The following is a 22,327-nucleotide window of genomic DNA, read 5'->3' on the forward strand; positions in this document are numbered from 1 at the left end:
GTACCATATTCGCGTCAGTCGTCACATGGCCTGGACCCCGTGACCCCTGGGGCATGACGGAATCATTTTCATTCTTCTTCTTCGTCTTCTCTCTCCAAGTCGGAGACTGCGTGTCGTTAGTTGCGTAGGCACTAGGTATACCGAGGGAATAGTACTACCTCCATCGTGGTACATAACTATCCAGGTACCTCTGCTTAGATAACAGACCCCCGTAGATAACTAAGCAAGTAAGATAGATCGTCATGCCTCCGCAGCGGGTGATCGGGTCTGAGTCAGGAACGGCGGGGGGAATGACTGAGCTGCCCCTCTTCTTTTTCCTTCTCTCTTCCTTCTCTCACCTCTCTTCCTTTTGCTACCTATCTATCCGTCTGATCTCGGCGTGTCTGTGAGCAGACACTCACGCAACTGTCCATCTCGGTTGATCCGAGCTGAAGCTCACCTTTCCCCGTTCTCGGACCTCTCCCATTCAGGTCCCGAGCGCGGTTACTGACTGACTGACATCACTGTCGCCTCCCCTGTGAGGCCTCGTTCACTTGAATGCCCCCGGCAGCCCCAGACGACTTGATCCGCCAGCACAGCCGGTCCCCGGGAGACGACATCACCCACGACACCGATCAAAACAAACCGACCCAAGAGCATGAGCCGAGCACCAAACCCAAGAAGAAAGGGAAGGGTGGAAAGAAGAACAAAGGGGCCAAGGCAGCGACGGAGGATTTGTATGCTCCCACCATGATTGCCGACGATCATCATCATCATCATCATCACAGGGCTGACGACAGTGGCCGACCTAGGACCCCCACCACCACCCAGGTCTCTTCTACCCCTCACGAGCCTGCTTCCTGCCCGGATCCCTCATTGGAGCATCATGTCACTCCCGCCATAAGCTCACCGGTCCTCGATGCTCTCGGGTCACTGGGAGAGACGGGAGACCGCGATCTCGCCGATCGGACGGACACCTGGGCCCAGTCGGTGCCCTTTGGCAAGAGCCCGCCAAACGATCTGATAGATGGTGACATTCCGAGTGATTCTCCTCTCAATTTCCCCGCCATCCAAGCACGGGCACCATTCAGCCATCCTTCCTCGGCCTCCAACCCCAAACCCTTCAGCTATGGAAATGGATACCGGAACAGCATGCCCTCCCGACAGCAGTCCATCGACGGCCGAAAGAGCCACTCATACGGGAGCAACCAGGCGCCACTGCCCCATCTGCCCCAGGCCCATTTCTACGGTGCGCCGGACGTGGACCTTCTCCCAGCCTCCAACAAGCCTACCCAGGATGGCAACTACTCGTTTTGCGGCTTTGATGTGCTTCCGAATACTTCCCCAAAGATGCCTCGGGTGGGTATGAATGTCTTGCTGGTGGGAACAGATGGGGCCGTCGAGGTTCTGGCGGTGGAAGATCGTCGAACCCGTCGTGTCGGACAAATCACTGGCCTCAACGGTCGGGTGATTGAGGCGAAAATTGTCCCAAGCCCGCCGAATGACCCCTTTGCACAATCCAGGCCTCATGTGGCGCTCACCATTCATGGACCACTGCCATCGAACGAAGAAGAAGGCCGACCCTCCTCTGCTGGCTCAGAGGTGAATGAAATGCCTTCTTCGGTAACCAAAGGCCACTCGGGCGATAGGCGCGAAGTTCCCTTTTACCAAACCAGGGCCGAAGTATATTCCCTCCGGACAGGGGAGCAAATCGCGACCCTCTTTGCAACCAAAGCTGTTCCCTCTTTGGAGAACATCCCCGGACTTCCGTCTTTTGCCCCATCGCCCGTGGGGAGCTTGAGGCTTTACGCCAGCGGAAATCACATTATCTTGGCCTCCGGGGCTAGTGGAGAAGTCTATGTCTACAAATATTACCCATCCACGACGGCGTGCGCCTATCAGTGCGTCGGGAAGACGTGGACCAGCATCCAGTCCAGAGACACCCGTCGATATTCTGCCTCTTCCAGCTCGACTGATCCAGATGGATCTCGCGCAGAGTCCCCTCACGGCCCGTCTGCGCTGGAGCGACCGATTCTGGCCGTGCAAGGGCGATGGTTGGCAACAGTACCACCTACGTCGACTTATCGAAGTTCGATTCAGGGAACAGTACCGGCGCAACTGCTTCAAGGTAAAGTTTTTGGAATAGAGACTCGCAACCCACCTTCAATGCCATCCGTGAATTGTGCCACGGATGTTGGCGAAGGAGAGAGCTTCTTGGACAAGGTTGCCCGAGGAGTGACCCAGGAGCTCGTCCGAGGTGCCCGTTGGATGGGCGATCAAGGCCTTCAAGCTTGGAATAATTACTGGAGCAACCAGCAAACGCCTGGCATCTCTCCGCGGCGGCCGACCCAGGCACCAGAACCCCAAGCACAAGGCTACGGACTTTTTCCGCCGACGCACGCGCAGGACACGCAGAACTCTTCTACTGCCGATCCGGACACTGTTTCGATCATCGATCTCAAGCGACTCGATGACAGCGCGTCTTTCCATCCTCTGTCTACCTTTCAGGTGCCTAATGGCTGCAGTTTTCTTTCGTTGTCGCCGAATGGCCTCATGCTGCTTACTGCGAGTCAGAAAGGTGACGTACAGTATGTTTGGGATCTGATGCAGCTCAAGAATTGCCGTGCCTCTGTATTTATGGCCGATGACCACGCCAGCCAGACTCCGAACGTGCGACAAGTGGCACGGTATCCACGACTCACGACATCGAGCATTGTCGATGTCATTTGGGCTCCTCCGGTTGGCGATCGATTGGCAATAATCACCAAGAAAGGGACAGTACATGCTTTTGATCTACCCCGAAGCGCATTTCAGTGGCCCCCATTCCGTCGAGCACGGCCTTCGACAGCCAAGCCACCGGCCACTGGTTCGGAAGCGGATGATATGTCGGGACAAGGGATCGGCGGGAACCCTCTGTCGGCGGCCATGAAGTTGGTGGGTGACAGGACCCAGCCATTTTTCTCGGCTGTGAGAGGCCGTGTTCCTTCGTCCGGCGCAGCATTTCCGAACATGAGCGGTTTCGCATTGCCGTCTGCGGCGGGTGTGAAAGGTGGCAAAGTTGTTGCTGCTGGGCTGAGCAAGTCGATGGGAGCAGCAACAGGCACCGTCAATACGCTCCGCCACGTAGGAGAAAATCGCCTGCACTTGTCTGGCCTAGCACGAGAACCTGCTCCGTATCGGGTGACTTGGATCTGCAACAAAGGGTTCATGTTCTTGGGTCTGGTCGATGATGGCTTCTTCAAGCTTTACCGCCTCAAACGAGCCGCGTCTACGCAGAAGCACCGACAGCCGCACACCGTCATTGGCAGCAAAGAAGGGGTCTTCAAGCTGCCAGCCATTTTACAAACGCACTGTGGCCCAGCACCCATTATGCCTTATGACCCGGACCTGACAACCCATGCCTCTCTGATGCTCCCATCGGTCAGCTCACAGCCAGCAACCACTATGAAGGGATTCTGTCAGCCTCTCTCTCAGGCAGAGATTGAGACTAACACTCCCTACCAGCCTTTCCATACTGATCAGAGGGTTGGACTCCATGTTTTCGCTGGGGGCAGGGACTCAACGCAGTCAAACCCCAGTGGCCAATGGGTATTCGGTGGTGACATCCCCACGACCAAGCTCCACGTGAGATTATTCAATAGCAGTGAAGATGATCAAGGTGATGACGAAGAAGATGCTGCTATTCACGAACACTCACTCGGAGCTGGAGCAGAGATGGAGAACCATATCACTTTGGGCAACAGCACCGGCAATTTCGAGGAAGTCATCATCACCACTCGCCGGAAGAAGAAAAGCGCTTCAACGCCGCTGAAAGCTGACGATGGATTCTTCGAAGACGACTGCGAGGTACTTGATTTTGCACGGGATCGAGTTTGATTTGACTGCTGCTTTCTTGCTGATTTGGATGCTTCTTCTCCTCTTTTCTGCTGGAACGTCAAGGATCCGAATTCTGCTTCCTTTGAACTCCACTCTTCAACCCATATCAACACAACACATACATGTCTTTCTGTCTTTCCGGCGTCGGATATCTCGGCTTGTTTTGTTCCCCTTCACGAAATCATTTTTGCTCACAGAAACCCAAATACCCAAACTATGTATCTATTGTGTTTTATTCTGGCGTCTGGATAGATTGGGAGAGGCTCTTTGGTGGTTTGAACTCCGGTCATTTTCTCTTTTACTCGCTATCAGGACTTGTGCGTCCCTTTCCACTCGTTTGTGAGGCTTTGAGGCTATTGTCCCCCAACACTTCATCTGAGAATTTAACATGGACGCTATCAAGATCAATGGAAGGATCTCCAAGGTTTCCTATATACAAATTACCGTACTCGTTTTCAAGTAGAATATGCCTCACGGCACCTCTAAAAAGACTCCAGCATTTCCTCCTCCCACCAGCCTCTAAAAAGCTTGAGTCGTTCCGTCCGCTCCCTCGCCATCTTCCGCCCCGTCTTCGTCTTCATCATCCCCTCCAGCTTTTCCAGCTTCTCCCCGAAATGCTGAATCGAATTTTCCATCTCCCATTTCCCGTCCGGCCCCACAAACTTCTTTCCCTGCGCACCCAAGAAAGTAAAACAGCGCCCGATCCCGATGGCTCCAAGGGCATCCAGCCGGTCTGCATCCTGGACAATACCCAGCTCCGGGTACTGGGACACCATATTTCGGACCAGTTCCGGGTCCTTGCACTCCTTCGAGTACGAGACATGATAAATAATCCTTTGGATTTTGTCGGCCAGCCGTGCATCCATGCCGTGGGCAGTGAGTACGTAGGAGGCTATTGAGCAGGGTTGTTGCTGTTGCGTACCCTCTGCTGTGAGAACCTCTGATTCTGGTCTTCCGGTCACTTGTGCTACCAGGGCTGCGTTGGGCGAGTACTTCCTGTCCTCGACGTCGTGGAGCAGTGCAGCCAGTTTGACCACTGTGGGGTTGTACCCCATGTCTGGGTGAAGGGCTTGTTCGTCCTGTAGGATTTTCATGGACAGTGACACCACTCGGTGCACGTGTGCTATGTCGTGCGATGGGTCATAACTAGACATGTAGTCGGCGACGAACGAGGTCATTTTCTTGTAGAGGGCCGCAAAGTGTTCATTATTCATGAAGTCACTGGCCGGTGGTGGCTTTGGCGCCGCCGCATTTTCTGCCGTGGTGGCCATCTTGGACTCTGTAATTTTCTGGGTGTTGGTTGTTTTGGGGAAGAACGACGACAACAACAGAAGATACGCGTGAGAGGTTAATCACCAGCCACGTGATTGGTCCAAAGTATATCAAGGGTGTACACTACGACCTACAGCACTACAAGACAAGAAATAAACCCTCAAAATGCTTCCATGATCATGACATTCGCGGCCAAAAAGCCCCGATCCCAGGTATTTTCGATACTATTATCAGACAGACGAAAGAAAAGCCAGAGAGCTGGCACGCAAGGGACCATCCACCTAGCAAAATAAAGTGAAGATCCACTCCACGCTCGGCCTACATAGCAAATGCAGCCACAACAAGGCCCAGAAGCCCTGCAGCAGAAGCACCCAGGTTGACATGGCTGGCCGCATTGGTAGTCTGGGTAACGCCCTTGGCAGTGTTGGTGGCAGTAGTGAAAGTTGAGACGGGGCTGCCAGCGGAGTTTGTAACTGCGAGATGGTCAGCAAGGAACGCAGACAAGAAACGAAGATATACGTACCCACTGACACGGATGCGCCGGTCTCAGTCACAGCGGTGTTGCCAGCGGAGACGGTCTCGGTCTGGCCGTTACGGACATTGGTGGCCGGGAAGAAGTGCGAGCTGTAGCAATTCTGCTCACAATCCGAGTACCGCTGGGTGTCGGCCGCCGAGCCGTTCCCCTGAGGGCAGGCGGCGACGCAGCTGTTGGTGTCGTTGGCCTGGCTGTCGCTGGGGCAGGGCACCTTGTAGCATCTGGCGCGGCAGCACACATCATTGGCATCGCCTACACATCGATCCTGTGAGCTTTCTTGAGGCAGAAAAGAAGAGAGGGTAGACTACTACTTACACTTGCTGGCGCAGGAAACCTGGGCGTCGGCAGTCGTCGCCGCGTGATGGGCAGTGGTGGTGTCCTGCGCGACGGCAAGCGCCAGGAGAGCGGAGAGAGCGAGGACGTTGAACTTCATGGTGGAAGAAGAAGGTGGGAAGAGATTAAAAGTAGGTTTTGAGAAGAGGTAGTGGCTAAGGAGTGACAGACCGGCGTGGAGAGAAGAAGCAGCAGAAGAAAAGAAAGAGAGGGTGGCCAGTCAAGAATAAATAATAGAGGCAAGTACACAACCCTAACAGCTCAAATAGCCGTAGCTCCCACTCGCCCTGTCTCACATTGATCACTTTCCCTGGTTCTACTAGCTGCTAGCTGGATTTGGCAATTGCCTTGCGTCCCCGGCGGCAGGTTCCCGAGGGACGAGGGAGTGCCTGGCAGCACCCCTTGTTGAGAAGGGGTTAGTTAGTAAATTGTAGTTCTTAAGTAGAGAGAGAGTGGATCTGTCAGATCCGGGGCAGGGACTTGTTCCACTTGGACGGTAGTGGTTTTGCTTGTCGGCAGGTGAAATTTCTCAGGCAAGGGTGTGATCTATTATGGCTTTTTGCCCCCTCCGCCCTTGGCTAGGGCTGGACACAAGATGATTATTGTATAGTTAGTTAGTATAGAGACCATTGTAACTAATCAGGGGGATGGCAAGAATCCAACCCAGCTGCCCATAACAAACGGTGCAAACACTTTAGTTCACGTGACTGCGCGCCTCCCCTACTGACGCGCTTCTTGTCACGATGAGAGCAGCCCACGCTCTGCGCGATGCCCGCCACGGACGCCGCGGAGTCCGACTACTTCGACGATGATGATGACTTTATAGTCCCCAGCACCCCCTGCGACAAACCGTCGCCCTCGCCTCGTCCCGCCAAACGTCGTCGCGTGGAACAACATCACCGCGATGGGTGCTCCAGCACGGACGAGTTCTCCTCCATGAATGGTGACGACGATGATGCCCAGCTTCCCTCTCCCCGCCGAGAATCGTCCATGGATTTTGAAGAGCGACAGGCTCGGTCCAAGTCGAGAAGTTTCGTGCCCAAACGATCCAACACCAGCTATCAAGAGAACATGTTTGTCACCCAGTTGACCCAACCCGATTCCAGCCCGGAACGGATTCGTGGACCCCGGTGGAAGAAGCCAGATCCAGTACCACCTCCTTCGGAGCCTGTGCCACCGGTGCGCGAAATTGCGCCGCAGAAGACTCCAAACTACTACGATAATGACGCAGAGTTGAGGGCCGCCATTGCCGCTTCGCTGGACTCGTTTGAGGGGGAGTCGCGGAAGCCGGTGTCAAATCTGGGTCCATCGAATGAGGCTCCGCGGAGACTTGGGCAATCGGCAAATACAGAACCCAAAAACGGCTCGGCGGATGTGTCCTTCCTGGACGATATCCCAGAGGATGCATTTGATTCCTCCCCGTCTCTTTCACCGGTGTCACGACCAGCGCAGCCTCCTCCGCCACTTCCAGCGGCAACTCGCACCTTCAATCGTCAGCCCAGCCTTCGGCAAGCCACGCTTTTCGGAATGGCTGCCCGGAACCCGGATATTCAAACCTCGCGGGAGCGAGGCTGGTCTCCTCCGGACAAAGACGAGCCTCCGACTCAGCACAAGCTAAACCATGACACCCTGGATACTTGGATATACCCAACCAACTTGGGCAGCACGAGAGATTACCAGTTCAGCATCACCCAGGCAGGCCTTTTCCACAACCTTTTGGTAGCATTGCCTACCGGTCTTGGAAAGACCTTCATCGCCGCAACGATCATGCTCAATTGGTTTCGTTGGACGAAAGACGCGCAGATCATTTTTGTGGCTCCGACAAAGCCGTTGGTCTCGCAGCAGGTGTCGGCATGTTTGGACATTGCGGGAATCCCACGGTCAAAGACCACTATGCTCACTGGAGGGGTGGCGCCTGGGATTCGAGCGGAGGAGTGGCAGTCCAAACGAGTGTTTTTCATGACACCGCAGACATTGACCAACGACCTGAAGACTGGCATTGCAGACCCCAAGCGCATTGTTCTTTTGGTCGTGGATGAAGCTCACCGCGCGACGGGTGGCTATGCGTATGTGGAGGTGGTCAAGTTTCTGCGGCGATACAACAAGAGCTTCCGAGTTCTTGCGTTGACAGCGACTCCCGGATCGACGGTAGAGTCCGTGCAGGCCGTGATTGATGGCCTGGACATTTCTCGGGTGGAGATTCGGACTGAGCATTCAATTGATATTCGACAATACGTGCATGCTCGTAATACGGAGATCGAGACCTTTGAGAACTCTGACGAAATGTTGTTTTGCATGGACCTGTTTTCCTCGACATTGCGTCCACTTGTCGACCAGCTCCGGACTCTCAATGCTTATTGGGGACGGGATCCCATGTCGCTGACTGCCTACGGTCTAACCAAAGCGCGGCAGCAGTGGATGATGTCAGATGCGGGCCGAAACGCCAATTTTGGACTGAAGGGCAAGGTCAATTCGATCTTCACGGTTCTTGCGAGCTTGGCCCATGCCATTGATCTTCTTAAATACCACGGTATCGTCCCATTCTATCGACATCTTCTGCACTTCAAGGGAGGCGGCGACGGACAGAAAGGAGGAAAGTACCAGAAACAGATTGTGCAAGACGAAAGTTTTAAGAAGCTCTTCAGTCACTTGGAGCCGTGGAGCAAGAATCCGGAATTTATTGGCCATCCCAAGTTGGAGTATCTCAAGTCGGTTATTTTGAACCACTTCATGGATGCAGGGGAAGGCACCAATTCCTCTGGTAGCAACGGGAATCCTGCAACACGAGTCATGATTTTCGTCCATTTCCGTGACAGCGCCGAGGAAGTCGCGCGAGTGTTGAAGCGCTACGCGCCCATGATCCGCCCTCATGTCTTTGTTGGTCAATCCAGTGCTAAAGGTTCCGATGGCATGGACCAGAAGACACAGCTCCAAATCATCGAGAAATTTAAAGGAGGGACATACAACACCATTGTCGCCACGTCGATTGGGGAGGAGGGACTCGATATTGGTGAAGTCGACCTCATCGTGTGCTATGACTCGTCCGCATCGCCTATTCGCATGCTGCAACGGATGGGTCGAACCGGACGTAAACGGGCAGGAAACATCACCCTTCTTCTGATGAAGGGCAAGGAAGAAGAGTCTTACATGAAGGCTAAGGATAACTACGAGAAGATGCAAGAAATGATTGCCAGCGGCGCTCGATTTACATTCCACGATGACCGCTCTGCTCGCATCTTACCCGCCGGTATTCGGCCAACTTCAGATAAACGGCACATTGATATTCCTCCCGAGAACTCCCAGCAGGAGCTGCCTGAGCCGAAACGCAGAGGAAGAGCGCCTAAGAGACCACCCAAGAAATTCCACATGCCCGATGATGTGGAGACGGGCTTCACACGAGCTTCCAACATTGGAGGCGGCAGCTCTCGCGAGAAAGCCAAAGCTGCACCGCCGAAGAAGCGACCTCGAACACCGACCCCCGAGCCCGTGGATCTTCCATCGTTGGAAGACGTGTTCCTCAATCCAGCCGAGCAGAAAGAGCTCGAGCATCGTTATCAGAATATCGGAGCTACCTCCCCACAGTTCATCCGTTTCCCGCGCACCGATGCATTCCCTCGGTTGCAGCTTGATTCACGGCCTACCAAGATCGTCAAGCATAGCTCTCTGACCCGCCGCATGATTGCCGCCTTGCGGAAGATGGATGAGACGAGTCTTGATTGCGATGATTATTTCAAGCAGATTTTGGCGCAGGCTCCCCCATCATTCAGCGAAACTGAACACCCCTCGACTGGCGAATCAAGCGTGAAGCCCAAGACCAAGCGCCAGAAGGTGAGCAAGACGCAGCTAGAGCCTAGTTCCTATACTCGAGGGGTGACAGACCCCGATGATGCCGATGATACCTATGATGCCGATATTTTGGCCCTGTTGTCGACTCCGGACCCTAAACCCAAGCACAATCAACAAGCTCCCCCTCCAGTGGATCATCATGATGATGACTCTGATTTCGGTCTCCCGGATCCTAGTTTTCTGTTTAGTAGCAGCCCTAAACCCAAGCCTGTCCGGAAGCCGAAACGACCTATGATCGAGGACAGTGAAGAGTGACGACCATGAGCGAATGTTGTGTTTATTGGCATCCGGTGTGATTGAGGATAACCACTTTTTGTTTCGAGTCCACTGTACATATTGAAGAATTGGACAATTGCTCTTTACACTATTCCTGCTGTGCTGGGGTTCTCTTTCGTTAACTAGTTTATCTTATCGCCACGCTCTCCGCCTCAGCCACGCACCTCCGATCAACATCTCCCCCGTTCCGCCTGGGACATCGATACACTTCAACCCACCACACTCCTATCCACCATGGCCGACGCTCAGTTTGACAGTGCCCTGTGAGTGATGCACCATCCTTGCATTCCATCTCACTCCAATCCGTCGACTACACACATTCCCCAACTTGTCACCTCTCTCCGACCCCAAATCCGACCCCGCCCTCTGTTGACAGCGACAATTGAACTGACCAAAACACCCCCCAGTGATCTCCTCCGGCGGCTGAACCCGCGCAATACAAAGAAAAACCTCCAAGCCATCACGTCCATTGTCCCCGATCTGACTGAAGACCTGCTCTCCTCCGTCGACCAGCCCCTCGAGACCCGCCGGTGCAAGCAGACGGGCCGCGACTACCTGCTCTGCGACTACAACCGTGACGGTGATAGCTACCGGTCACCATGGAGCAATGAATTCGATCCCCCGCTGGACGACGGCACGGTCCCCAGTGAGCGGGTGCGCAAGCTGGAGGTTGCAGCAAACGAGGCGTTTGATGTCTACCGGGAGCTTTATTATGAGGGGGGTGTAGGGAGTGTGTACTTTTGGGACCTGGATGATGGGTTTGCGGGAGTCATTCTCCTAAAGAAGGGTGTGTTCCTTTCTTCAGCCATTGGGCGTCAAGGGTGGTTCTATTGACTGACTGTTCTATCTTCCAGGGGTCACGCCCGGTTCCCAGAGCTCTGGCGAATGGGACAGTATCCACGTCTTCGAGGCTACGGACCGCGCACGCATGTCACACTACAAGCTCACCAGCACGGTTATCCTGCACCTCTCCAACGAGAATGAGAGGCTCGGCGAGATGGACCTGAGCGGGAACATGACCCGGCAGGTGGAGGCTGACCTGCCTGTTGAGTCGGATGCCAGCCATGTCGCGAATGTGGGCAGACTGATTGAGGATATGGAGCTGAGGATGCGGAATTTGCTTCGTACGTTTTTCATACGTTTTTGCTGCCATGTATTTCGCTGACCCGCACTGCAACTATCAGAGGAGGTTTACTTCGGCAAGGCCAAGGATGTTGTCGGCGAACTGCGTAGTAAGTGAGCACTTTACGGTATATCGATCGCGTTACTGACCGCGCACGCAGGTTTGGGTACCTTGTCCGAAGCCAACAGGGACCGTGCGACTCATCTGGAGATGATCAGGGGTATGCAGAAATAGATCGCTGCATTGGTCGGACACCTCGATGTTGTCTCGGTTTCCTTTGTTGCATAGCTTTGTAGTTTGGTGGACATTTCCTGCAATATACTGGTCCACAAATGGTCTTCTCCTTGACGATTCCTCTCTTTGACTTTCAAAATCATAAAATTGTTCAATTGCAATAGACTCCTGGGGGTATCAATAAATCACAAAGCTCGCCGCATCTCCGGCCACCGGCAGACGATCAACCAGCAACGACCTGCTCTTCCCAGAATCAATCGACCTGCATTTTCTCCGAGTCTGGCTCTGGCTTGCTAGAATCCCCGCTGGGAGCCTCCACTTGGTCAGTTTTCTGGACCAATTCGCTCGCCGCTGCCCACAATTCGGCCTCCTTGTCCATGCCAACCGTGTCTTTCCGGCTATTCAGCCAGCTAATATCCAATGGATCTCCCTCTCCGTCTCCGGTGGCTGTGGCTGTGGCTCCTACGCCTGTGCCGGCACCGGCGCCAGCACTCGTTGTATCGCCCGCCCGCGCGGCCGGCTCGGGCGCCAGCACATCGGCCTCTTCTAGCGCGTAGACCTGCCGGCGAAGCCGTACATCAATGGACGAGAGGAGTGCAAAATATCGAGCGGTCGCTTCCTTGAACTGGGTCTTGTGCGACTCAAGGGAGCCGTCGGGCACAGCGGCGGAAGGGTTGGAGGCGTCGGGTTCGGCGTTGGTTAGAGCCTGGATGGCCAGTCCGGCGGAGTGGATCAGCTCTGCGACATCCTAGTGGAATTGTTAGCTGCGTGTCTGCCAATGTAGCCATGAGAATTGAATAGCCCACCTTGTCCACCTCGTTCAGCTGCCGAATGCGATCCGCGGAGGTGAACGTGGGCTGGTCTTGGGCAGGTGGCGCGTCGTCGGCCATGATGGAGAAACAAGGTCCAATTGGGTCACAGAGTTTATCAATTGACAGCCAGACGCGCTCACGAGCTGCAATTTTCGATCCTGTCGAGTATCCTGGTCTCCTCGAGCAGCACAGCAGAAGAAGGAGGAAGTCGTCACGTGTAAACCTGGGGGAGACAACACGCTTAGTCACGGGTGAAGCTGGCTGCAGCCGCCATCGAGATATCAAATTCATCCCCATCGCCGACTCAGCGCGCCGACTCAGCGCTTGGTATCCTCTTCAATCTCTCCATCCATCCATCTTCTCTTCTCTTCTTCCTTTTCACACTCGCCCCCCTTTGCCTCTTCATCTTGCCCTTAATCACTCAGCCAATTCCGATCGTCACTGACCTTCAAATCGACTTCATCGCCATGTCCGCGCCAGGCGGGGCCCCCAGCCCTGCACCACGCAGTGGCAGCATGGGGCCTGGTGGCACAAATGGCAGTGGAAGCATGTCCATGCCCTCCCAGCAGCCACTGTCAGGCACTCCTGTGCACTCCGCTCCGACCCCCGGCCCGCCGCCTCCCCCTAGTGGCGCCATGTCGCAGCAGAATCTCAATCAAATTGTGAGTGAATTTGATCCCAAGCAGTTTGTTCTGGTGCTATGATTTGCCTTGTGCTTGTTGCTTGTGTTGATCTGGTGCACCTTTGTTGTATTCTGTTATGGCCCAGTCTGCTTTGCCAGATGTTTTTCTTCCTTGTCTTTCTGCTGCTTCTATACGCCATGGCCAGTGTATCTGTTCAGTCGTTGGGCTTTGCCTGTGAAGAACTGGTTAGTCCAGTGGCCGACAACACAGGATGCCTTGCCTGAGAGGGATATCTGGCATGGTCAATTCATGGCCAGCAGGAGCATCTGTGGAGTTGGGAAGTTCTTCTTCCATCTTTCTTTAGGGCTCTTGCTGTCGCCTGTTTCGGCACGTGACATAGATAGCCTTCCTATCTGGGATCTATGGTGTTCGATTACATTACCGGGCTCTCCTCGGCCTGCCCGGGTTGCTTGTCTTTGCCTGTCTTTGCTTGCCTTTGCTCTTTCAGCCTGCTTCTTCTCCCACACTTCCATTCCATTTCTTGTTTTGTTTCGTTACTTGACCGCGACCTTTTGATATCCCACAAACCTACAAAACCTGGGACGTCAAGATGCCTCCGAAGAAAAAGAAGCGGACTCGGAACTCGTGGACCTCGCGCGGGCAGCAGGAAAAGGAGCGAAAGAGAAGTGCCGCTGGCAGAGCTGCTGCGCATGCCCTCGCTGCTGCCTCGCCTTCCAGCAGCTCAGCTGACGGGAACAGCGCTGATGTTGCTGTTGACGAACATGCAGATGTTACCGTTGTCGAGAGCATTGCCGACAGCAACGAGGCTCGTCTGGCTGCTGAAGACGCAGACTTGGTCGTTCAAACGGAGCTACCAGCTTCTGTGCAAGTTGTTTGTTTATCCGTGCATGTCCTGCTTGCCATGCGTTCCGGTCTTTCTTTTTCTGTAGCTGCATGCGGAATGTTTGGTTTTCTTCATGAGTGTATTTGACTGACGCGTCCATCCTGTCTTAGGTGATCGACTATCTTGCCAAAAAGGGCTACAGCCGCACCGAAGCGATGCTTCGTATGGAGTCGGCCAACCAAGAGATCGACGGACGCCCTCTCCCTCCCTTGGGCGAAGATGCTCGTCCCAAATACCAGCAAGGTTTTGGTAAGCGCACCTTCTTCCGGACCCATCGCAGCACAGTGGCTAACGACTACTTTAGACTTGCTGAAGGCCTGGGTCGAGGAGAGCCTCGACTTGTACAAGGTCAGTCACTTGCTTTAATCCTCCCCGAACCTTGCTGACCATCCGTAGCCTGAGCTTCGCCGTGTCCTATGGCCGCTCTTTGTCTATTCGTTCCTGAACATGGTCACCTCCTTTTATCCCCAGGAAGCGAAGCAGTTCTTTGAATCCAATAAGAACATGTTCCTTCCTGAGCACACCGATGACATCCGCATCCTGGAACCGATCAGTCTGCCGGAGCATGTTCAGGACAACGCGACCGCAAAGCTGTACCGTACCAACAAGTACCGCCTTGTGCTGAGCAACTCCGCCTATACCAACCTGCTCCAGTTCTTGGAGAGCAAGGAGAAGGAGGGCGGATCGGTCATGACCGCGATTCTGAGCAGCTACTGCACGCTCAAAACCATGGATCGCGCCGCAGATAACCGTTTCAGTTTTGCTGCGATGCTGAACCAGATTGGTGCTGGTAAAACCTTCCCTGCTGAAGATGAGGGCATCCCTGGCCATCATCCCGGCTCCGCGTACACTGGTGACAATCCAGCTATGGCTGGAACTCTTCCAAGACTGAAGCTTGGCAAGCTCCCCATGGAGCAGGGAATGGAAACAGACGTTCGCGCTGAGCTTGCAGAGGAAGATGCCAAAAACCCGCCGAAGGATGGGCAGAACACTTTAATGCAGGAGTTTGACGAAATGATTAAAAAGGAAGAAGACGAGGAAGCCCCTTCTCGAGCCGACATGTCGTACCCTCCGTCCATGGCTCAAGACGTTGAAATGGCGGTCGTGCAGGTGAAGGAGCACCGCGATCGACTGAAGATCGAGGGCCGCACTGGCGGCGTGGGCCCCGGAGTCAGCGTGTGCATGTTTACTTTCCATAATACTATGGACTCGTATGTACCCCTTTTCTACATTTCTTTTTGCTATCTGCCCCCTACTGACACGCTCACAGGATCTGCTGCATGGATTTCTCGGACGACAGCGCCTTGATTGCTGTCGGATTTCAGCAGTCTTACATTCGCATCTGGACTGTGAACGGAAAGCCTATTCCGTCGGCTCATCCAGAGCTCGACACCGGACCACCGACGAACTCCAAGCGTCTCATTGGCCACAGTGGGCCTGTGTATGCGGTTTCATTTTCCCCAAGTTCTGTCCCGAGGGACAATACTCCCGGGGCGGACCGAGTGTCTACCAATTCTCGATGGCTGCTCTCCTCGTCGGCAGACAAGACGATTCGGCTGTGGAGCCTGGACACATGGCAGTGCATGGTGGTCTACAAGGGCCATAATCGTCCTGTCTGGGATGCTCGTTGGGGTCCCTTCGGTCACTATTTCCTTTCGGGCGGCTCCGACAAGACTGCACGGCTCTGGATCACTCATGAGCCTCGCCAGACGCGCATCTTCGCCGGCCACGACCAAGACGTAGACTGCATTTGCTTCCATCCCAACTCGGCGTACATTTTTACAGCTAGCTGCGACCATACGGTTCGCATGTGGGCGGTCACCACCGGAAACGCGGTTCGCATGTTCACCGGACACACCGGCAATATCACCGCTCTGGAATGCAGCCGTAATGGTAAACTTCTGGCTTCTGCTGATGATGATGGATCTATTTTCCTGTGGGATTTGGGCCCTGGCCGACTCCTCAAGCGGATGCGGGGACACGGCAAGGGCGGCATCTGGTCGCTCAGCTGGAGTGCGGAGTCTACCGTTCTGGTTTCTGGTGGAGCTGATGGCACAGTCCGTGCCTGGGATGTTGATGCTCCCCAGGAATCCACACAGGGACGTGTCATTCCTCCCGGAGAGGGAAGCTCGAAGATCGACGGTGGCAACCCGTCCGCTGCGGGTGCTGCCGGTAAACCCAAAAAGAAGAAGAAGGGCAAGGATGATACAGTCACTCCCGACCAGATCAGCGCTTTCCCGACGAAAAAGACTCCTGTCTACAAGGTCAAGTTCACCGACTCGAACCTCGTCGTGGCGGGAGGGGCGTATCTTCCTGATCTGCCCTAGGTAATCTCATCAACAATACCCATTTATCATCTCTTACCTGGCGCCAATACCGAGGAGGTTTTATTTCTTTGCTCCACAGCTCTGATCTGTGGTTTTCGTTATCTTTCTTGATCTGCTCATCATCATTTCTTGATTCTTGCGAGATCTTGGTGGCGTATGGATTTAGAAAAGCTGGCTACCGGCGTTTGGGTTAGCAGACAGTGCACGGTTCTTACGACAATTTTCATTCATGTATCCTTTTTCCTCCATGCCCCCCGGTTTTATTTCTTCTTGTTTTCCGTGAGCTCCCCTGATAGTTGTGGCTTGGCTGCGATCTGACCCCGTTGCGGGACTGAATGCGGTTGCTCTGACTTGTGTGGGTTGACGAATCGCTCCTTTTGCCTGTTCTTCTGGATGATCTGGTGGCGGGGCTGCGGAATGACACCTTCATGGGACGAATCGCGGACTGCTATGGCCAGATGTGGCCAGTAGGACTTTTGATTTTGAATTCAATTCTGGATTTTCTTTACTTCCATTCTTTCTTCTGTTAATCTAAAACGGAAGATGCTTGTAGTTCTTGAAGATGATCGAAGAAGTCGTAGATCCAATACCCATGCCTGGCCGCCTTCATTACATCCCAACATAGAAAGCCAAACCCACAGGTGGCTGTAGGTGCCGTTTCTGGACACAAACTATTACCCCTCTTCAATATCAAGGTCTTATTTTTATTGCAAATGACCGCTGCCACCACCAGCACCAGTCCCTTTCTTCATCGCTGCCGCAGCCTGCATATCGGCCACCTTTGGTGGCAGCACCAATGCACTGCGGTCATTGCGCTTGTAAAAGTCAGCCAGTATTTGTGCCGTCTTGGCAGGTTGATCTTCCTGGATGAAATGACCAGCTTCAGGGAAAACTTGGAGTTGATATTTGCCTGAGAAGAATGAATTAGAATTATAATATCGACGGAATTATTCGTAGACGATGCCTACCTTGCATTTGTCCAATCATCAGCTCCTTATCTAGTCGGTCCGTCCCCGCAAGCAAGAGTAGCTTTCCGCCTCGTGCTTCAAGAAACTTTTGGCTCAGCCCGACGAACCAATTCTCCCAAAATGGCTTCGTTGCAGACAAATTAGTGCGCCAGACCCATGGCTTGCCCGGGTCGGCGGGCTCAGTCTCTTCGTAGAGAAGCGATGGCACGGATGCACGAGCAGATATAGTGTTTCGAATAGTGCGGGAGCGCGTGCTTTATTCTGGTTAGTTTCGGTGACTTTATGATGGAGAGATCGTGCCGGCAACGTACTGCCATTCGATTCCTGATGCAAGAGATGGGAATCGGGTTGGTCGTGTTGAGAGGTATTTCTCCATGCTCTGAAGGGCATCCATTGCCGATCCTGCACGGGGGTAATTAATGTTGAGCAGAAGGAAGGAGGACAAGGAACGTACCTTCCACCACGTCTAGTACTGCATACGCCAGCAACTTCGACCCAAGCTCGCCCTTCTTCGCCACATCTGTGATGACCGCACCCCCTAGACTATGTCCGACAAGCACAATGTCTGGAAGAGATTCCCAGCCCATCCTTGACTGAGTTTGGCGAATCATATACACAAGATCCCGACTGAGGGTTTCGAGACTCAGATCGATCTCAATATGACCATCAGCTTCAGCTTTCATTGAATCTGCGGTGGACGGATTGTCCGGGCCTTTTGGTCCACTTTTGGGTGTCATCATCGTCCGACCGTGGCTTCTGGCATCAATGGACATGACCCCCGCCTTGGGGAGGATCTTTCTGATTTCTTCTGTGCAGGCCGCAAATGATAAACCTGAAGAGCCTGCACCATGATGCATAACAAACAACGGGCTTGAGCCTGTAGGCGGTGTCAAATAGACATGGTGTAAAATGCGGAGGTTGTCGACTTCTTCGGGTATGAAAAGCTCCTGGGCGAAGAAGTCGGTCCATGTCAAAGATGATTGTGATGATGATCTGAGATTCGTATTAGCTTGAATCCAGGTCGTAGTCATGATCAGTCATGGTTTTTGATGGAAAGTATTGGAAAGCACGCGGGTGCATTATGTCCACTATAGGCGGCAGAGAGAGATTACGCACCTGCGGCCCGCCCGGGCAAACAGCTGTCTGGTAGGCGAAGGAACTAGCGTCCCTGTGGAAGATGTAGATGAGACAGAAGAGACATCCTCATCCGGAGCATCCTCGGACATTGATTCGAGGGTGGGCGCTTCAGGGGGCAGCTTGCCGAGTTGCGACTTGGCGAAGGACTTATGGAGCTCGCTCATGGATGCACGTCAATCTCGGGAAACACGGATCGGAATATGAAGAATGCAAAATCTGTAACCTAATGGTCCATATGCTTTGTCAATTCACAAACGGAAATCATACGGGAGGATATCGAGCGCAGAGTCAAAGATGAATAGAGGTGATGCTCTACACTGCTGAGTCAGCCATGACATCGTTGGTGTTTACCGGGAAGTATAGAATTTGTGGTAGAGAAAGAGCATCATAACATTCCTCTAGATAATTGCGACTGCATTCAGCAAGTAAACCCGCAGTCCATATTACGAGTCCCTGTGTCGTAATCTCCGACACTGCACTGGTCCGCATCCGAGTCCCACTCTTGATTATTGTACTTGAAGCTGATCGGATCCGAGTCAATGTCACCCACCGTCACAGAGAAGGGATATTCAAGTCCATCCCCTTGGATTGAAACTGGGTCACCGGACTCTGCTTGGGACTTGGGTGACGTGGTGATGATGTTGTTGTCTGCATCCTTCACCTCGAACTGCACCTGATAATAGTCCGTCGGGTTGAGGCCATTACTGTTCTCATTCTTCTGGTATTGTACCACATGCACACCACAAGCGCCCTGAGCATACGTCACTTCCGGCAATTCTGCGGTGCTTGTTGGGACACTGGTCCCGTCATACGCTGTCTTCGCGGGAGACGGAAGATCATAGGTGGTTGTTGGGGGATCGTCCGTTGGATTAGGGCAACTGAAGCCGCAGTCACCGTTTCGTTGACCGCCGTCATAAGAACCAATGTTGCATCCCCAGTCATCATTATCCGTGCACCAATATTGATCGGAGTACCAGAAACAAATCGCATCGTCGTCGCCGTCACCCACCTGAACCCATAGATCATATGGAAGTTTGCTGGGAACAATCAGAGCCTCGTCGGCCGGCTGCTTGATCATAAACCCAATCACCTCCTGGTTAGCATCGAGGATATTGAGCTGCAGCTGGAAAACATCCAGCGGGTTGACCGCATCGCCCTCACCCCGTTGGTATTGAGTGATATGGATCCCGCATTGCCCAGCGGCGTACCCTTCATCGTTTTTGGGCGTTGACTTTCCGCTAGCATCTGGCTCTTCGCCGCAAGGATCATCGTTTTCAAGGATCTTCGCGACCCGCTCCGCCGCTGCATACGCATTCAGGCAGATGGGGATTTGGAAAAATCCTAATCAATATTAGCAGTGTTGGTAGAATTCTTTGAATTGATTTTTGTTATCATACCAGCAGTCCGGATACTGTTACTAAAAGCACCCGTATCATCTTCAACGATCTCGCTCATCGAGTCATCAATGGCCAGCTTTGAGTCATCCGGCATTTCCTATCCCGCATATGTTAGTATAGATACTCCGAATTTTATGGTCAAGACCCACATATCCTCCATTTTTGTTGCCATTGGCCACGAATGCTCCATATGAGCTGCGAATAATATCTCTAGGCCATAGTCAGCTCCAATCTCAGAGCTTGCATCAGGTCTGACTTACTCAAGCGTAATCCCTCCCCATGTGCTGTCTTCTCCCGTCAAGGTATCGGTATTTCCACCATCGAGGCTCTGGAAAATCTTTGGACGGTCGCAGTCGGCAGCTCCACCTCCGCTGCAGCTCGTGGGGCCGTAGGCGTTGAGCAAGAACCAGGAGTTGCCACTACAGACCTGTTAGCATCATAACAAATTCCCTGAGAGAAAGGAAAGCCTACTTGGGATCACACCAGGAGGTTTTATCCGCCGTGTCTTGGTCTATCCAGGAACCCAACTTCCAGTCGTCTGGCTCTGGTAAATCGGTATCGCTCACGGGGCCAACATCATCTCCACAGTTGTAATCTGTGTGGTCCACATACCTAGGCAACGTTAGCAAAGCTCAAAAAGGGATCATCGGTGGTAGAATCTGCCTTACAGAATAAACGGTCGCTGGGTATCCGGAGACAAGGCCCAAGTCCCCGGGATCATTTTCCCGTAGAGGGTCTTTTTCTGCTCGATAATCATATCACCGTAAGTAGAATTGTCCGTCGCAAGATCAAGCTGGATCATAGCCCCATTTGCCACCATCTTGGTCAACTGATCCTGATTGGCTTCGTCCACTGCGTTGAGGGTGTTCGCCAAAAAGTCCCTCTGTATGTCACGTAGTTTGTTATAATAGTTGTCGACGAGAACTTTTAGGTCATCAGTCAATTCTCCACTATCCGTAGGTCTGTTGGCCTGGTTTAGCAATGGGAAAATCAATGGTTGAGTTATTCCGGAGACCATACTCTTTGAGATTGTCCCTGCCCATATTAAGTCCGTAGAAGGCAGCAGCATTGGACATATCGGCAAAGGCTGCTCGCCAGTCATCATCTAAACTGTCAGTACCTTCTCACTATAAAGAAGTTGAGTAAAAATACCTTTGAATAGTTTGGCTTTTTTAATCCCTGGTGATCGAACTTGAATTAGAGACATGCTGGAATATTTGGAGATGGTCCACTCACAAACGTTCCAGCCGATTGCTGAACTGAAACCCCATGTTATCTGAAGGGCATCCAACATGTATTTGATGACCTTCAGACTGTCGTCCGGAAATGAAGAAAACGTATCTTGGAATCTCACAATGTCTGCCTTGATATCATCGCGAGCATCCCCTAGTGCCGTCCTTTCGTTGAAGATCATCTTCATACTGTCAGTATAACTTTTCAAGAACTGATATTAGCTTGTACATACATTGTGAATGGCGACGAGAGAGTTGATGATTAAGAACCCAGCAGCTGGGGCCTTGCACTCCACTGTGGTGCCACAGTTATTATCTTGCACCAGATCGCAATGTGTCTGGTCACTATAGTGGAAAACATTCCACGCATATTGGCCAAAATTCAATGGATAATCGTCGTCTTTGCTCTTCCAGTCATCCATCATTTGGTCCCAAGCATCTAACGAGCAATGTCAGTGACTGTCTTCGGAACCCTCGGTGCGTGATGGGTATCATACTGCTCACTTTGGCATACTCGAACCGGTCCTTAGGGGGGTTGCAGCATCTGTAATTCTAGCGTCTCCGTCGCACTGCACGTCAAGCCAATCTCCCGATGCAGGAAAGAGAACGCTGGTCTGGGTGGCACTCGAGTCCTTGTTTATTATCGTGGCATCACCTTGGAAGACGCCCGGTTTGATGGTGTGAGTACCGTCACTTCCAGAGGGTGCTATAGTACTCGATGGAGTCTCTGCAGATTCTGCCACGGGTACATCAACAGGAATTCGAACGAAAAGAGATTCCGCAGCTGGACGGCCAGGTGATGATCCCTTGATGTGAATGGGCTTCGAGCTTGACAATACAGACAAGCCAAGAAGTCCCCAAATAACAAATATGGCCATATTTGCCAATAGAAGAGAAGCAACTCAGAAAACTTGAAAAGATACAAGAAAAAGAGAATCTCCGCGGTTAGCTGAGTGGTACCAGCTTGCTCAAGAAAACATGGGGGATATATGCAAAATATATATTCTTTTTTAAACTATGAGACGGCCTCGGTAGGGGTGGTTTTCCGGGCTTATCGTGGGGTGATCTTACATTGTATGTTCCATATAGGCCCCCAGAATATTGGGTGGATCTTCTTGACTCAGCTCATATACTTCATAGCCAATGATCAAAGATTTGCTGTTGGATAAGACCCTAAGCCCAAACATAAATAGTTTTATGGAGGTAATGGGTTGGTTGATGAAGCCCAAAGGATCGGGTACCTGGCAAAACACAACGTGGGTATGGTGGATCATCCATTTTTAGTCAACTCAAAATCTACCTTACGTACAAAATTAGACCTCGGAAGACGGGTTACTTGGCTTCCTTTTCTGAGGTCCGGGGCTCGGCTAACCCATGTTGGACCCAGTCATGGCCCGTTTGTGGTTCTTCGTGCGATGCGGAGTCCTACCGAGCTTGCTTCCAATATGAAGTC

General features: G+C 52.8%; 9 protein-coding genes across 9 annotated transcripts; 4 read left to right on the top strand and 5 right to left on the bottom strand.

Moving 5' to 3' along the window:
* Positions 1–537: 537 nt before the first annotated feature.
* N7474_009173 (uncharacterized protein) lies at positions 538–3,855 on the top strand (the record flags this gene model as incomplete). Its single annotated transcript, XM_057200583.1, has 1 exon — positions 538–3,855. One exon carries the CDS (start codon positions 538–540, stop codon positions 3,853–3,855), a length of 3,318 nt encoding a protein of 1,105 aa, XP_057048570.1.
* Positions 3,856–4,337: 482 nt separating this feature from the next.
* Positions 4,338–5,126, bottom strand: N7474_009174 (HD domain-containing protein; the record flags this gene model as incomplete). Its single annotated transcript, XM_057200584.1, has 1 exon — positions 4,338–5,126. One exon carries the CDS (start codon positions 5,124–5,126, stop codon positions 4,338–4,340), a length of 789 nt encoding a protein of 262 aa, XP_057048571.1.
* Positions 5,127–5,445: 319 nt separating this feature from the next.
* Positions 5,446–6,095, bottom strand: N7474_009175 (uncharacterized protein; the record flags this gene model as incomplete). The annotated part of the gene is made up of 3 exons (XM_057200585.1): positions 5,446–5,600; positions 5,651–5,927; positions 5,997–6,095. 3 exons carry the CDS (start codon positions 6,093–6,095, stop codon positions 5,446–5,448), a joined length of 531 nt encoding a protein of 176 aa, XP_057048572.1.
* A 668-nt stretch (positions 6,096–6,763) lies between these two features.
* mph1 (3'-5' DNA helicase) lies at positions 6,764–10,096 on the top strand (the record flags this gene model as incomplete). Its single annotated transcript, XM_057200586.1, has 1 exon — positions 6,764–10,096. The coding sequence occupies one exon, from the start codon at positions 6,764–6,766 to the stop codon at positions 10,094–10,096; it is 3,333 nt and encodes a 1,110-aa protein (XP_057048573.1).
* A 291-nt stretch (positions 10,097–10,387) lies between these two features.
* Positions 10,388–11,282, top strand: cap2 (F-actin-capping protein subunit beta; the record flags this gene model as incomplete). Its single annotated transcript, XM_057200587.1, has 2 exons — positions 10,388–10,904; positions 10,972–11,282. 2 exons carry the CDS (start codon positions 10,388–10,390, stop codon positions 11,280–11,282), a joined length of 828 nt encoding a protein of 275 aa, XP_057048574.1.
* A 445-nt stretch (positions 11,283–11,727) lies between these two features.
* N7474_009178 (mediator of RNA polymerase II transcription subunit 11) lies at positions 11,728–12,364 on the bottom strand (the record flags this gene model as incomplete). Its single annotated transcript, XM_057200588.1, has 2 exons — positions 11,728–12,222; positions 12,281–12,364. The coding sequence occupies 2 exons, from the start codon at positions 12,362–12,364 to the stop codon at positions 11,728–11,730; spliced, it is 579 nt and encodes a 192-aa protein (XP_057048575.1).
* Positions 12,365–12,753: 389 nt separating this feature from the next.
* Positions 12,754–16,140, top strand: N7474_009179 (putative transcription initiation factor TFIID subunit; the record flags this gene model as incomplete). The annotated part of the gene is made up of 5 exons (XM_057200589.1): positions 12,754–12,971; positions 13,948–14,062; positions 14,129–14,161; positions 14,210–15,024; positions 15,084–16,140. The coding sequence occupies 5 exons, from the start codon at positions 12,754–12,756 to the stop codon at positions 16,138–16,140; spliced, it is 2,238 nt and encodes a 745-aa protein (XP_057048576.1).
* Positions 16,141–16,844: 704 nt separating this feature from the next.
* On the bottom strand, positions 16,845–18,409 carry ppe1 (putative ribosomal protein/carboxylic ester hydrolase (Ppe1); the record flags this gene model as incomplete). The annotated part of the gene is made up of 5 exons (XM_057200590.1): positions 16,845–17,050; positions 17,109–17,362; positions 17,420–17,510; positions 17,563–18,101; positions 18,225–18,409. 5 exons carry the CDS (start codon positions 18,407–18,409, stop codon positions 16,845–16,847), a joined length of 1,275 nt encoding a protein of 424 aa, XP_057048577.1.
* Positions 18,410–18,663: 254 nt separating this feature from the next.
* Positions 18,664–21,752, bottom strand: N7474_009181 (uncharacterized protein; the record flags this gene model as incomplete). The annotated part of the gene is made up of 10 exons (XM_057200591.1): positions 18,664–19,586; positions 19,643–19,739; positions 19,792–19,852; positions 19,903–20,061; positions 20,114–20,254; positions 20,311–20,604; positions 20,663–20,747; positions 20,879–21,056; positions 21,108–21,313; positions 21,389–21,752. The coding sequence occupies 10 exons, from the start codon at positions 21,750–21,752 to the stop codon at positions 18,664–18,666; spliced, it is 2,508 nt and encodes an 835-aa protein (XP_057048578.1).
* Positions 21,753–22,327: the final 575 nt, after the last annotated feature.

Source organism: Penicillium riverlandense (assembly GCF_028828495.1).
Source record: "Penicillium riverlandense strain IBT 135883 chromosome Unknown utg000008l_segment0_segment0, whole genome shotgun sequence".
Taxonomy (NCBI): domain Eukaryota; kingdom Fungi; phylum Ascomycota; class Eurotiomycetes; order Eurotiales; family Aspergillaceae; genus Penicillium; species Penicillium riverlandense.